Consider the following 16593-nt stretch of genomic DNA (forward strand, 5'->3'; position numbering starts at 1 on the left):
ATTTTTTTTAAATTTTTTTTTGGTTCATTTATGAGTCTGCCTTAGTTTGGTGACAGGTGCAAAAACAGGAATATTTTAAGAGTAGCTACAAGGATAAAACGAAGTGTTACCTGCCAAAAGATGAAGGTGAAGAAGAGGTGGTTTCCGTTCAAAAGAAGATGTTTTAATCTGGTTTCGGCAGTTTATTTTAAGTATGGAAATGGAGCACATTCTACCCTGATACAATTTGGGTACATGCTGTCCCTGACATTTCATGTTAATTAACTGCTTAATAAACACTTATGCCTCATATGTCTAATTTCCCCCCTTTTTTCAAACTTCACATTATCAATTTTCTAACGGTACGGTTCCCCCCCAACTCCTCATTTCTGTCCAACCGCACACTGAAGAAAAGGCTTTGACATAGGGGGTTGAATCTGGGACGTTTTGTATGCAAAACGTAGTCTCGAACAATAGCACTTCCCAATTGTGTAAGACCAAATGTGTGTGTGTGTTTTAAATTTATCTACCATCTATTTTCTACAGAAGAAAAGTATCTTTTTTCTACATGACTTTTAATTGTTTTGCATAATATACCCCTCATTTGTGGGGGTTCCCCCCATATTTAGTATATGTTCTTGTTTGGGAAAGTGGTTTGTCAGTAGAATTCTTTTTATTTCTCCCCTTTTTCTGACTTACTTGCTATTCATTGCACTCGGGTAGGTTATCCTTACAATGTGCCAAATAAAGAACAGCTCAGGCAAGCGCCAGGAGCAAATGTCAGTCTCTTGCCAAGGAAAATAAATGGATATATACAGTAAACTTATGTCCAGGAGAATTCTCATGAATCACACAGAAGTTCTTGCTCATTAAAAGTGGAATTTCCTTAATAGCCTGGAAATGTCAAACTCTGTGTTAATCTATTGCTCTTGAGTGATGGGTGTGCACACATACATGCAGATAGAGGGATCGTGAGCAGACAGAATCATGTATGCCTTACAGAAAATGGGAAGGCAATGACCAAGTTCAGATGTAACATTAGACTGTGGTTTAACACTGCATGAATCAGCCTCCTCTCTTCCTGAGCAACTCTATTCCTCCCATACAGCCAAGAACATGAGTCCACAGGCTGTTCCTTTTTTGTAAACTGTGACTTCGTGTACTATCTGAAGCAGGGATAATGTTTTCTCACTAACTGCACTTAGTTTTCAAACAAGTCAACTTCAAATTGTGATTTATGAAGCTGTATTGATTTTATATAAAAACCCTAACCATAGTTAGTGTTAAACTACTATTCTCAGTTTTGACAACGCAGGAAGTCATAGTTTACTGAAAGCAAAGCAAGAGCTTATATGTTCCTTCTTTTAGCTGTGGGTAGGTGGGGAGAGCCCTGAAGGAAGGTAGACTCATTCACATTGCTTTTAAACAGTGGTTTAGTGTAACATCCAGACACGACTGAATATATGTGAGCTGCTAATGGCTTGTCCTTCGGTGTTTTGCCAGGTAAAAACATACATTTCTCTGCAATCGAAAAAGCACAGGTTGCAATCTCAGTTGGGTGTTTAAGTGACAGAATGCATGAAACTGAGTGCTTGACTTTGTGTTCCCACATATTTTTTTACATTCAACAAACAGTTAGCTTTAAAAGCATTGTAGGCTGCTCTATAAGCTGCATATAAGACTGAAGCAAAAATTAAACCAAACCCCCCCTCACAAAAAAACCCCCTGGCATTCAAAGAGGCAAATTGATAGGTCTGGAGGATATTCTGACAATAGCTTGAATTAAGCACACAGAGTGAAGGGTGGGAGGGAAGGCACTGTACCCATTAAACAAGTGCAGGTGGTTGGGATGCAGCGGTGCATCTCACCCAGCATTATTAACTGTGACTGGGAATTGCTCTCCCACAGAGGCCTTTCTCGGTCTTGGGGCGGCATGCTTGCAAAGCAAGTGCTCAGCAGCTGAGCCTCTGCAGGTCCAGTTAAAAGACTGTTGATCCAGCCTGGAAGCTCAACTTGTAGCTGTTACACTTGAGACCCCTTGGACTTGACTTTCATTACAGAAAAGTAGCACTTGTAGCCCTTCTGAGCTTCATCTGGAATTGTACTTACTACATAATTTTTCCTCCTTCAAGAATTTTACTATCCCAGTGAAATGTTTTAAAAATACTAGAAGCTGGCTACCAGGAGTTGCTTGCATAGGCTGAAAGAGAGCAATACACTGCCCTGTTCTCTGCTTCAGCCAGTAATGAGAATTCTGTGCCACTGTGCATACAGATAAGGGCAGGGATCTGGGCCAAATCTCTTGGGCTGAGCCCAAACGATTGCCTTTTGTTCCATGTTAGTTTGTTTTTGTCCTTTTGCATTCTTGTATTTCTCTTCACATGTTTGCAGGGTACACGTGCAGACATCAGTACAGGGATGGAAAGGGACACGAGACATAACAAGGAGGGAAGCTTCCATTGATGCCCGTAGCACTTTCCCTCCTGGTTCAAATAGCAGCTTTTGGGGCAGGGGGCAAGAAAGGTTTTTGCCAGGAACATGGCTGACAGGCACCATTAACTGCCCCTTGGTACAGGGTCCAAATCCTGATCCCCCCTCGGCCACAAATTATAAGAAAGCTAGGCACATTAATTTCAACCATCCATTTAACATGTCGCCAAGTTTGGCCCCCAGCTTTGCACTGCTGACCATAGTTTCAAGCGCCACCACTAAGTGACATTCTGCACATCTTTATTTGGAGGGTGATGTTTAGCCCTGATGAATGCCTGCAATTTGGAAGACTGTGGGTTCCACTCAGCATTGTTCCATGGGCAGATGTACAGTCCACTTACACCAGACAGAGCAAGTACTGAAAAAGTGTGTGTGTTTTTGTCACGGGGTCATGCATAGTTTTGTTTCTGACTACACACCAGATTTTGCATGGCTCTGCTCCTGAGTAGCTCACTCTCTAGGTTCAGCCTCTGTCCCTCTCCCTTCTTGAACACATTCATTAACCTCTTTCTGTTATATACGTTGTGATGGTAGACGTGATGAAACTAAAATGAAGCCAAGTACATAATCTCCAACACTTTTTGGTTGTGGGGGCAGGGAGCAGAGAAGTGACATACTCCCTGCAGAAGTTTTACATGGCAAAAGTTTTGCAGTCTTTGGTGGTGCACATATTTGTATTTGGTTGAGGAAAATACTGGGTGCTTTTTAAAAGCACAAAACCCGTAGCATTTTCTCCTGTTCTCCTGTGATCAAGTGATACTGTTCTAGAAGAAAATGTGTGTGGCTGCACCTTTCTGTAAAAACTGGATGTGCTGAGAAAGATCAAGGGATTTCAAAAACCTTCCCTGTCAAACAGTCTTAATATAATAACTCTTGTCTTACCTTTTCCCTTCCCTGATATTCAAGTGCTGTGAAACTTCAAAGGCTTGGCTTGTTTTCAATTGCTATTTTGAACCACTTGCTGTTCATCAGCCTAGGAACAAAATCACTTTTTATACACTAGCTAGATTTAATTTAAATGGTGTTTGAGAAAGGCTCTATATTTTCATGAGCCCTTTGTCTCTTATTAGTTTAAGAAAATGCTAATACAGTGCCAAAACATTGTTTAACATGTCACAAAACTCCAAAGCTTGTTCTGCAACAAAGCTAAATAAGCCTTCTGAATTTAAGTTAAGCAGAAGGAAAAATATATCATGTTTGAACTATAAATGAAGGTGCTGAAGAACTAAACTTTTTCCTTGAACAAGTTCAGCAAAATCCTTTGATTTACTTATTTTTCCCCCTTTTTACTCTGTATAAAAGAAGAGCAAAACCCTCTCATGCTTGTTTATAGCCTTGCCAACAGAGTTGGAAAGGAGTGCCTGGCCTTTGCCAGTGAAGAGTTCACCTGGGTGTGAGGATGAGTACCTCCTCTATGTAGAGAGCACTGATCTTGGGGAGGGCAAGAGTTCTGGGGCAAGACGGTTCAAACAAGACACAGTATTTATGTACTATGAAAGGCGTGGGGGAGACATGGGAGGCAGCTGCAACGGTTATACATTACAGCAAGGGTTTTTCTTTAACTTGCTTACCTGTGTGGGGTGCTGTGTCCTTGCATCTCCAGTTGTGGGAGCAGAAGGTAACTTGGCATTTGGGCCTGAAGCTCCAAGGTGAGATACTGTACCAGATAAGGTTCTGGGAAGAGAGGTGGAGGCTTCTGCCAAAGTCGAAAGCTGTCAAATCTTCAGTATGGGATTGCATCCTAATTAAATTGCAATTCATTATTTATGTTTGCTTACCATTTTTGAGCTTTTCTTTTGATATACTTCCACACTTGTCTTTATCAGCTCTGAATTTCTCCTGCTGTTTTATTGTCTCTCTCACAGCCCTTTAAAGTTAGCTTCTTTGAGAAATCTTGCATCCTTTTGCCTGACTTGTGTGTGCTTTTGCCTCATTTGACAGCTCCCTTTCTGATTAATTTATGCTTATGTCAAACAGAGGCCCCATTATTTGCTTCAGATTCTTTCTTTCTGTCGGTTGCTTCATCAGATCTTTAAAAGATTTGATTCTCGTACCACTTCTTGGTTTTCATAGGAGCCTCTTAGTTTGGGAGCGCTGGGTTTGCATGTACAGATTGTGCAGAGGTCTGTGCATATTAAGTTCATTGCAAGCAAGCTTTTTTGCACACACTGCCTTAAGTCAAACATGTGGATGGCAGGTGGAACCAGCAGGTGCCCCATGAAGGGGATGGTGGTAATCCTGTTTGTCACTATGCAGGCACTTTGAAGGTCTGCAGAGGACTGCAGTTTGACACTACACAGGCTGTAAGAACAAAAGCGGGGGTTTCTCAGCAACATCATTGCTCTTATGCAGCTGCCCTACATGTCTTTGTCCAAATGCAGAGCTTTTTCTCAGGCATATAGATTTGGGTGTTAGAAGTAATTAGGTGTTTGTTTTTTTTAAAGAAATAATGAGGAAATCTTAGAACCTTATTTCTAAACAGATTATAATCTATTCATTTCCTTACTATTTAAGGGGGGGGGGAGTGGGAAGATAAGGTGCTCAACTTGCAGCTTAACACAAAAGGTGATTTTTGCCAGGCTTTTAGGCTAACTTCCAGCCGGCTGCATTTGCCTTGAGCATTAGCTTAACTTCTTCATAAACATCCCTCCCTGGCCTCTGCACAGAGGAAGGTGTCGGGTTTTCAAGGTGATTAGCAGGGAACACTTTACCCATGCAGCAGCTGTTCCTCCATATGGATGTGTGGAACACAGTCAAAGATAAGTGAAGGGCAGGGCAGGAGGTGTCCACAGAAAACAAAAAACCGGCTTTCATCAATCCTGATAAAATTAACATCTGGGAAACTTTTACAAAAAGCTGCCTTTTTGTTGCCGCTGTTTCACGTAGGGCTACTTCATGTATTACAAACAGAAAAGAGATTAATCTACATGTCAGGTGATGCGTGAGCAAACTGCCAACCTGGATCTAATCGCTGCGTGGAATTATGCTTAACACCAAAGCACCTTTGTCCACAAAATGGCACAGCCAACTCTGACCCTGAATGGTATGGGGATGGTGTAGTGCATTTTTTCCCTTTCAAAGAAGCCTCCCTTCCCCACATTAAATGCTGGAATTCTGGGATGAACTGGGAATTGGGAGTGCACGCCTGATTCTCTGATTCCAGTCCTCTACGTTCTAAGATACTTTAATATTTTGAAGGGTCTTCCCTCCTATTATTCATTATTTTTTTACATTTATATCCCAACAGTCCAAGGAGTTGAAGGTGCTGTACATAGTTCTCCTCCCTCATTTTATCCTCACAACAACACTGTGAGGTGGGTTAGGCAGCGACTGGCCCCAAGGTCAGCACCCAGTGAGCTTCATACCTGGGAGGGGGGGGGGTGTATTTGAACCCCAGTCTCCCTGGTCTTAGTGCAATGCTCTCTTGACTACACTACATTGGCTCATAAATATTACTGTATCCGAATAATGCAATTCCAAGCCAGAATGAGATTTGATAGCTCTCTATAGATTTTAGAAGAATGCAGCTGCAAATGAAATGAGTAGCATTAGATCACAAGGAAGTTAGTTGGGGACCAGAATCTGACGTTAGGCAGAGTGAGGCAGCCGCCTCAGGTAGCACATGCTGTGTGGGTGGTGGTGTGGCAGCGAGAAGCTGGATGATAGAGGTAGGTGTGCACCACATGGTCTACCCTGCATGCCCCATGGGATGTGGTGGAGTGCGCCATCTTTGCTAGTGTTGAAATAAAATTCAACAGCCGGTCCAGTTGGCTTCTCTACATCGAATGGACAGCACCAGAGTGCCTTTATCCCAGGCAGCAAAATGTCTTCGGCCAGCCCTTTCAGGGACAATAGAACACATTATAAAGAGTTTTTATAAGAAAAACATATAAAAAGCATGTTAACCTAGCCACTCGGGGACTTAGCTGGAGATTGCATTTGCTATTAAGCAAATGTATGATATTAATTACATTTGTTCCTAAGAAAGTTACCAATGCATTTGCAAGCAGGCCTTTGTTCTTGTCGGGGAACAGAACAAGCTTCTCTCTTACGGCATCTAGATTCTGAAGCAAGATAGATCCTAAACAAGGTAGTTGCTGTATTTTTGTCCCAAGCAAAAGTCGAGATTGTTTTTATGGGAAGGATTTTTGATTTATTTGATTTGTTTGCATGTTGGCTGCTCTTCGGCCAAGGCTCTCAGAGCAGCTCATAAGAATTAAATTAATAATATACAATGACAATGTGATAACTCAGCCAGTAGAGCATGCGACTTAACCTCAGAGTTGTGGGTTCGAGCCCCACATTGGGCAAAAGATTCCTGCATCACAGGGGGTTGGACAAGGTGACCCTCAGGGTCCCTTCCATCTCTACAAGTCTACCATTCTGTGAATATCAAACTGTATACAATATGTTGCCAATAAAGAAGGCAACATTCCAGCATGATGAAACGCAAACAAGCCAAAAGACCTAGGCAAATAAAAAGGTCCTCACCTGGCACCAAACAGAAAACCAAGGCTAAGGCTGTGTACTACATACCACACATTTTAATGCATCTTACTACCTCCGAAGGAATAACTTTTTCTTTTTATAAATGAAAATTAGGTATATTTACAGTTTGAAGCCGGACACAAAAAGGAGAGTCGCTGTTAAGAGAGGAAGAAGAGCAGTTGCCCAGTAGGATTGATTAATCTTTATTAAGTTAGTTAATATTAGTGGCTAACAGCAGAACTGAATACATATGAAACGTATAGAATGAACACAGAGTCCATTAAACAGATTAAACATATGACCTTTGCATTTTCTACTCAAATGAGAATGGCTACATCATAGCAAGTAGGAAATGCCAAAATAAATATATACCTGTAGATCAGCCTCAGAATAAATATGTAGAACAGCCCCGTATGCCTCCATCGCAAAGAAACAGAGAGCGCATTACTTGGTCAGGTGACTCATAGGAGAATTGGTGGACTTGGCTCATTTCCAGAACCGTTCTCTCTGGCTCTGGTCAAATACTCCAGTACTCCATCTGTTTAGAGAACTAAAGAAATATTGTTTTGCCTTTTAGGCAACACTTTATATCCGGGTTTCTCCAGGAACCTGTTTAATGAACAACCAGTTTTGTTACACTAATCCCTAATAATGCTAGGATAAACATAGTTTTGTTTGCTAAATATTTAGAATCTAGAGGAGCCCTGAGAATTTAGAGCAGTTGTGAATAAATATGCTTCATAAAATCAACAACAACCACAACTACAACAGCAACCACAACAATCCCTGCCCCTGGATTCTACCACCTTGCTCTGCATAACTCAGAAATGATGCAGGGAGCGAAGGATGCCTTCCCTGCACCAGGCTTTGTGTGTGATCTCATGTTTTGCAAAGCCAAATCAATAGGTATAGGAAGAGCACTCCCTATTTTCTCTCGCTTGAAAATGCCACCCAGCTAGCATTTCCCTTCTAAAGAAAACATGGGGTTGTGAATCCTGTGTTTTTTCTCCTAACATGTAGACCTGTGCCAGGAGTTGGGGAAATGGGATTTTGCTGCACGTAGTAAGGTAACTGGAGCTCTCATGTACCCTGGCTCTACTATGGATTTGGATAACATTTGTTCATACTCCGCACAACTACAGTACCAGCACAGTTTCTTTCTAGTGGCATAAACACCTTCTCTGGAAATGGGCTTGTGCGTAGTAAATGGAATCTCATCTGCTTTAAGGTCTGGCTTGTTATCAACAGAACAGTTATTCAAAACTGCCTTGATTCTGGAATTTGTAGGCATATGCATAGGATTATAAAAGTCCAGTTTATTCTCTCAGTTGTATAAATTAAAAGTAGCTGCTCTAGAGAATAGAATTGCATGTGTCTATAGGATAGACCAGCCCATGGCACGTTTAGTGTACTACCTTAATGTTGGGGCCACCAAATCTAGTTTACATGTTCCTATTGTGCAAAATTCTGCAGCTCTGAGCATAATAACCTGATGTCCTGTGGAGAGCCAATCTTCTATAATAAGTGGGAAAGCATCTATCATTGGTGCTAAATGCACATGGTGTTATTTCACCCCTGCACTTTCTCTTTCAGTCTGAATACCATTATGAATACACAGCATGTAACAGCCAAGGCTCCAGATGGAGAGTAGCTGTGCCGCACAACCCAGGACTCTGCACCGGCTTGCCAGACCCCATCAAAGGCACAAAATGCTGTAAGCTATGACTGCTGTCACCACACCTTCCCTTTACATGGTTTATTCCAGCCAACTGGAGGCTCCAGAGCCACGTTGAGCCGTGGGGCACGAGATGTCACATCGTGCAGTGTGTTAAAATGAGGTCTACCCCTGTTAATAGTTGAACATTCAGAAGAGAGAAATACCAATTTCATGCTTAGAATATCCTTGAATGCAGGCGGTGACCATTTTTCGTGCATCTGATTGCCGTGCAACCACCAATGCCTGTGTTGCTTTTGGCCCCAGGAGGGGATGGAACGGGCTTACTTGCGACTGCTGACATGTGCAATGACCTGGAACGCAACCCCCACACAGGTGGAGAGTTGCCTGTATTTTGTGTATGTTAACTTCCCACACACAAAGTTAGCATTGGCATACGTGACTTGAAATTGACATGTTGCTGAAATTGTGTAATGATGCACTTAGATACAAATTTGGACCCCCCCCCCCAATGTTAATGGCTGGGGGAGTGGGAGGATGGTGCAGTATTGCCTCTCCATTGCTGATGGTGCTCTGCTATGCCAGAGGTCCTGAGCTTCTCTCTGACAAGTGGGAAGCTTCTGCTGGTGGGTTTTCCCATTGGCAGTAAACCACAGAAAGCCTTGAAATGGGACATTGCAGGGCACCAGAGGCTGTGAGTCTGTTGGATCCAAAGCCCCACAGATTCCCACAGGGGCCAGATCCTATGACTAGTTAATGAGCAAACCAGGATTAGGAACCATAGTTACATCTTGGTTTGTTCTCATTCAATGAATTTTAAGCAAACCACAATTCTTGGAGTCTGGATGTTGTAGGGAACTGTGGTTTGAAATTGTATAAGAAGCTACACCAGTGGTGAACTGGATGCGTATGGGAAACAGAAGAAGGACATGAGCACAGTAGGACTCTCCCAAGTTGTGATTCTTATTAAGTGGCAACCCACAGATTCCTAGAGTTCAGTCTGGCCAGGGCAAATGCATTGGGGCAGCATGTTATATAAATCCTAGGAATCACTCAAGGAAGTCTCTGTTTGGTTTTCATTTGTCCTTTTCCCCTGATCAGTTTTTCTCTTCTGCATTTCAGCATTTTCCTGCAAAGCTGGCGAATTCTTGGACATGAAGAACCAGTCATGCATGCCGTGTGCAGAGGGCACATATTCTCTGGGCACTGGCATCAGGTTCGACGAGTGGGATGAGCTGCCCCATGGTTTTGACAACAAAGCAACCAACCTTGAAATTGATTACAGCTACTCAGAGTCCTTGGGAAACTGCAGCATGTGAGTGAGCTTGTTGCTTTCATTTCTGCTAGAGCACATCATTATCACATAGACTGCTGATTCTAAAAGCTAAACACGTTGTTTAAGTGGGGGTGCTTGTGAATTTCTCCACAGATCCTGAGGGTCTGAATTACCCAGTCTTGTTTTTGGAGCAGTATCTTGCTAGTCTCCTGCCTTTGATTTCCAGACTGCTGCACGTGCTCAGTTGATGCCATTCTCAATTGTAGCTTCCCCTCCCTCCTCACAGCTAGGTGATTCACATCAGCATGTATGCATATGGATTAAATCTCTGTGCAAAAAAGGAATCCTGATGGGATTGCATCAAGGTTCAATTTTAAACTATGATTTAATCAATATGTATATGTGCTGGTGTGCATTAGTCACTTTAAGTGGGGGGGGGGGGACGAAGAGCCATGAACTGCAAATTGAGCAATGTGCCAAGTAAAAAACTAACTTTAGAATTCTCCAAGCCAAACCAAAAGGCAGGCAAAGCAGGATGTGGAACAGAGCAACCCCAGAGAATAGCGATGGGATGAGATGGAAAAGGGAAATACTCTCTTCCCTAAGTTTGATCAGTTGTTGCACTGTGTCTATAGTAGGCCTGGCCCAAGGCGTTTTGGCATCGGAGGTGAACCACAAAATGGTGCTCCCCCATGCCAGGGAACAAGGGGGTGAGTGATTATCTACAGCAGGGGAGGGGGAGGGGTTTGCACGAGGAAAGAGGCCCACTCTGAATCACATTGGGCCAGTACAGAGCCAGGAGACCCCAAAGGGCAGTCCCTGCCATTTTCTTCCCAGGGGTGGGAGGGCACCAACAGCACCTCCTATTTGCTGAGAGCATGCAGTGGAGGCAGCATGGTGGTGCGGAGGAGGAGGAGGAGGAGGAGGAGGAGGATGCAGATCCAGCATCCAAGTAGCCTGTCATAGCTGTTGCTGCCCCCATGGCAGCAGCAATGGACAATGCATTTTTTTGAGGCCGGATTTGCTGCATTTGTGGATCTTGCTGCCTGAGGTGGCTTCCTCACCTTACCCCATAGGTGGGCCAGCCCTGGTATATAGATGAAATGGTAAGTTCATGTGCACCAACACCCTAGCATTTCTGACATTTGGCACTCTGTGTGTGAGTGAGAGTGTGTAAATTCTCCCAATGTGACCAGAATTCTTCACCAGGGTTAAGTAAATTAAATACATTTTGCATATATTTACTTACTGTGCATAATTCAGTTTGCTTCCCCTAATCATAAGAGACAAAGAGGATATATAATGCATTGAATCCCCATTTCCTGCCAGCTGAAATTCTGTTTCCCCTTTGCACCTGAGATTTCACTCATTTTGCAGCCATATAGACTAGACTCTCACTTTGGTTTGGTTTTTAAAAGGAAAGCCCAGGTTCCTGACTGGTATGGTTACACAGTGGTAAGATACAGACAGTTGATTAAGTTTTAATTGCAATAGCAGATTCTGTCATTGCTCCCACTGGGTTATTTTGACCTGCTAATTTTTACCTAGGGAACAGATATTGTGACTTTCTCATTTTTAAGTCCAGGGATTTGTTTGCTTACAAAACAGACAGCCACTTAATTTCTAAATAAAAAAGTACATTACTAGATTCTGACATTTTTATTGCTTTATGAATTATAGCCCCAGGAATAGTGCACAGCAGTATTGGGTTTTTAAAAACATTTAAAATTAAACAGACTTCACTGCAGAAATGTACCAGCATATTATTTTTCAGTAATTTCCTAAAGTATTGTAATGTGGTTAGTTTGTAAAATCAGTTCAAACCAGTATTTAATAGCTTTATTTTCTATTCTAATTTCTCCCCCTTGGAAGTGACAAAACTATAGGGGGTAGGAAATCAATATTTTGCAAAATGGGTACAAAGTGCTAAAGGAAAAGGAATAATTTTAACATTAGATGCCTTTATGTAAAGGCAAATGTGTGCCAGGGGAGCTGTGTATTATTTCTTTCATTTAAAGGCCATCTTTGAAATTTCAGTTTTTCCTTCTTAGCAGTAAAAGAAGATGGAAAAATAACTTCTACTGCAGGTTTTTTAATATGAATCTCCATTCAATTTTAATGAGCACATTATTTTTTCCCCAATTTCATCTGTCACTTCTAGTTTGCATCTTTTTAATTATGAAGAATACTATTAGTCAAATAGTATACAGTATAGAGAAGATTTGTTGTCAGTTATTTTAATTTCTCTTGACATGCCTTGTTTTACCTTCTGCTCTGAGATCTCTGCTCAAGCAGTCCAGACCACTATATATCTCCCTGTCTGGGAAAGGTTTGGATGAGACATAAGTAGGCCTCCCCCAGTGAAAAACTGCCTATATTGCTTGTGGGGGGGGACTCCACACCAGCAGAAATACATCTGCCCACCCACAGATTGCTGGGCAGGTGAAAATGCACCCACCAGCAGCTAACCTTGTGGAGAACCCCAAAATGGGGGGCAGGATTACCCTCAGCAATGGAGACAGGAGGTGTGGTGGAAAGGGAGGGGAAAAACACCAACCTGGGGTGAAGGCAGGGACCCAAGCTCAATAGTGCTAGGAGAGAAACCAAATCCAGAGGTAATGGGAAGGAGGAAAACCAACACAGCAAACTGCAGGGAGCAAACCTCTATGTTAGTGGGGGTAATGAGTGGGCTCACATCCAGGGGAGTAAGTGTTCTGGTGGGTGCCAGAGGGGCACCAAGCATTAGGAAACAGCAGCTGATGGGGCAGGCAGAGGAGCTAATAAAGGGATGGAAGATGTGGAACTGTGGTGGGAGCAAGTAGCTGGAGGAGGGGAGGAAGAGCTGCTGGGAGGGGCCCAGCCACAGGAAGAAAGGAGAAGTGGTGGAAAGCCACAGTGATTGATAGCTGGGGGTGCATTCAGAAGGCTGCAGAATTCCGCAGGATTTGCTAATGTTCTGGGCTGAAAAATCACTTGCCTGTGCAGCCTCCATCATCCTCCCATTCCATACCCTGCCAGGGGTTTCTGCCCAGCAACATCTTCTACCATGGGCAGCTTGTGATGGGTTGCACTGCTTTGGTGACTTTCTTATGGGATCAAGTCATGGAAGCACCAGTGTCTCATCTTCAGCTTTTTGAACACCCATTTGATCACCACATGGGTGGTACAGTGTGCCCTATAATTTTGCCTATCTGGAGTTACAGAGAAAGTGGCACGTAAGTGCATTTGAGAGGATTGGCTCCCTCTGCCTCCACCATTGCATGACAGGTTCCACCTGCAAGCAATGGAATGACACCTTTGGTGCCATCAGGAAATGAGCCTGGGAACTAATCTGCTCTGGTGCGATATTAATGGAGGCTTTGAACAAAGCCTTGGGGGCAGGTAAGAAGATCCTTGCCCATACCCCATCAAAGACATGGACAACAGCCAGAGTGATGTCGGTAATGTATCAGTGGCCTCGATTCCCAGGGATCTTGCAGGGGAGGTGGTGGTGCAGTGCCAGCACCAGTGGAGGAAGGTGTGGCTGTGGCTGTGGCTGTGGCTATGGAGGCTGTCCAACCAGCTCAGCCTCTCCCCAATGTATCCCAGAGGTGGGTGTGCATTCTCTTTGTGGTTGAGTTGCATCCTTTCTGCACTCTGGTTTCAGTGAGTATGTCACGAGAAAGTTGCTAGGCACAAAGATCAGCACCATGGACAGCACTTGAGCTGTCTTCTGCTCACATGCATGCTGCGCCTCTGAGGCCCAGTAGCCCTCATGGACATGGTGGTTGGCCTCCCCCTTGCTGCCTTGCTGGGCGCTGTGGCTGCCATTCAACAGGGTAGGTCTGCACAAGATCCTGAGATGCCACTGTCTCAACCACCCAACAGACCCAGACCAGCACTTATGCCACCTATGGACCTGGACCATAGGAGACTGAGGAGAGGATGACCCTCATATGGGAGTGAGAGAACAATGAAACTCCTAGCAGCTTGGGAGGGGGCAGGCCCAATCCAGGGAATGTTGGGGTGAATCATGGGGGCAGTACCCTCTGCAATGCTAAGGATTTGTCTTTGGAGGGCAGCAGCAGGGAGTGGAAAGGGGTGATCAGCAGTGACAGCAGGCTTCGTCTTGGGGACACTGCACTGTTGGTGGGTCATTGTCTGCTGGAGGTGAGGGATGCAGGAGGAATGGGAGGTGGCTTTGGAGGACGAGGCTACAGACAACTTATTTGGATGAATCAAGAGTGAACTAAGATGCTAAAAACTTACAGATCAACTTTAGACAAGCATTCGATCAAGGAATTAAGCATATAAATCATGAATCAGGGTTGTTAAGGTCTGGTGAATCTGTACAGATTTTCCTTTTCCTTACATGACCACCTTAAATGAAGTTTCTCCAGCAGTGTTTGTGTCCTCCCTGCAGAAACACATCTCCTCAAATGCAATATTCCTCTAACAATAATACCTCTCAAATTCCTTGTCACTATCCTGGAGTTTGGGTTGTTCCTTTCAGAACATGAAGCTTAAGAGGGCTGTTTTGCCTTACTTGCTTTTCAGCTGGAATGTAAAGCTTCAAATCTACACTCACCAAAATTCTTTCTACTTAATTGCATCTGCACCCCACCCTTTTCCCAAGGAGCTTAGGTTGGCATACATGGCTGTCCACCCCCATTTTACCCAGCTATCCCTTAAGGTCCTGCCTGGTGCTTTAATCATTTTGATGCTGAAGATAAGCTAGCTGAGACTCGTCAGGCAGAAGACGTCCTTTAAAGAGTGTTTTTTGCTAAAAAGCTCAACACCATGGTGCTGAAAAGTGTTTGTGCAACTTGCAAATGTAACCTACTTCTCATATCACTTAAATTATTCATCAAACTTCTAAGCACAGTTGTAGAAGCAGAGGGGCAGATTATTACCATTGCTGGTTCGTCTCATTAAGTAAAGGTCTGTCTGGTTCCTCCAGTTTGCCTTAGATCCAGGATACCTTTCATGGAGTGGTGGCAACGATGCATGTGAAAGGTTCTGAGTTCCTCTTGCTGAAAAGAACAGGAGCAAGTGGCCTTTTTGTTTTCATAAATGTGTATGAAATCCCAAAGTATGCAGTTTATAGTATGTATTTTTAGCTTTTATCTCTCTTCTGCTGCAAAGTGAATAAGATCCTTGCATATTTTTTCAGACTGAAAATGATGAGCTGAGGGGAAGGAATGGGCTTCACAGGCTGTGGAACACATCTGATTGATCAGGAAGTGTAATTTTGGGGGGATGGAGGGTTGTCTTAAGTCTGGAAGAAAACAGGCAGGTATAATATGAGGGGGGGGGGGAGAACGGGGTTGAAGAAGAACAGATGGTAAGAGAGGCATGTGTAACTAGATGACAGTGAGGACCTCACAAATACACACACAGAGAGAAAGAGACTTATAGTTCTTTTCCCTCTCACCACCACCACCCACCATGGTTTTCTCTCCTCTGCCCCTCCTTCATGCTTGTCATTTGTCAGAGAAGCTAAAGGCGCCTCTTACCTTTCATTTCTGGGAGTCTTTACAGCCACCTTCACCCCATTACTGTCTGCACATCAGCGCAGGGCAAATGAGCATCGCTACCCTTGGCCATGTTTTCCTGCTTCCACCTCCATCCAGTTTTATCACCCAAAGTGACACTGTTTGTCATTAGAAGCAAGCATGATGATAATCACCACAATTTCTTTTATTTCTTTCTGAATTAAGTAAACTGATGATGTGTGAAATTAAACCAAGTTTCCCTTAGGGCAGTATCATCAACCTTGAGATCCTGTCTGCCCCTCTAAAGTTTGAGACCCTGCATGTTCCTCCACCGACTGCTTTGCCCGTCCTTTCCCCTTCTTGCTATGATTCTGATTTTACTCCATAGTAGGCAGAGAAACAGGGTAGGGAAGAGAACTAGGACTGGGCTAAGAGGCACAAGAGATGCATCAATCTGCCCCTGTCTTGGAGCATGTGAAAGATATAGATGGAAGTTTTGGGTTAACACCCGTCCACTTTGGTTCTTACCTCTGCTTGCTGCCTTTTCATTTTCCCACTCCCTTTAATGAGAGAATAAACCGCACATCTCCAGCTTGTAAATTTTGGGTTTTCTGTTTGAATGGCATGACAGGGACATTCAGCTATCCCCCCCAAGGTTATAAGACCTGCCAAATTTCAACCAGATTGGCAAAGGGTCTCCATTTTAGTTAAGACCCCCGCATTCCTATTTCACCTTTGCCTTACATTACAACAGATGTAAAATAAGGGTGGGTGCATTTCTTTTTTCTTCTTCAGTTGCTTTAGAAATGATTGCACAAAACAGAACCTGTGCTTTGTCCCCTTGTAATTGCATCTATCATTCTGCAGCCTCATGCTGTGGCCTAGCATATAATGAGAGTGTGATATACAGGGAATATACTGACCATTGTGGAGTAGACTTGAATACGTCAGTATAAAATGCCAACACGGCTCAACTAAGTGCAGCCTGCTTAAGTGTTGTTGATCTCCAGATAAAATCAAACATGGCACAGACTTATCTGGAGATCATGCAGTTTCTGGGCAATTTTGTATATTAGCTACAATGGTGGAACGAATCCTTCATAAATATTACACCCATATTTCAGTGGAGACATAACATCTGGCATTTGTGCTTTTAGCTTTCTTACCCATCTCTCCTGTTAATGTAACTCTCTTGTAATGTTTAGGGAGTG

The 16593-nt window shown here is 43.4% G+C and overlaps 1 protein-coding gene across 3 annotated transcripts in view; it reads left to right on the forward strand.

The window, feature by feature from the left end:
* ELAPOR1 (endosome-lysosome associated apoptosis and autophagy regulator 1) overlaps nucleotides 1–16593 on the forward strand; it is a 54811-nt gene that overhangs the window by 18875 nt on the left and 19343 nt on the right. For all 3 annotated transcript variants that reach the window (XM_079980269.1, XM_079980267.1, XM_079980268.1), the window contains exons 2-3: nucleotides 8551–8671; nucleotides 9755–9947. In XM_079980269.1, the coding sequence (XP_079836395.1) occupies nucleotides 9787–9947 (161 nt within the window). In that variant the 5' untranslated portion in view covers nucleotides 8551–8671; nucleotides 9755–9786. The remainder of the gene's footprint in view (nucleotides 1–8550; nucleotides 8672–9754; nucleotides 9948–16593) is intronic.

This window comes from Podarcis cretensis (assembly GCF_951804945.1).
Source record: "Podarcis cretensis genome assembly, chromosome: 6".
NCBI classification, from domain to species: Eukaryota; Metazoa; Chordata; class Lepidosauria; order Squamata; family Lacertidae; genus Podarcis; species Podarcis cretensis.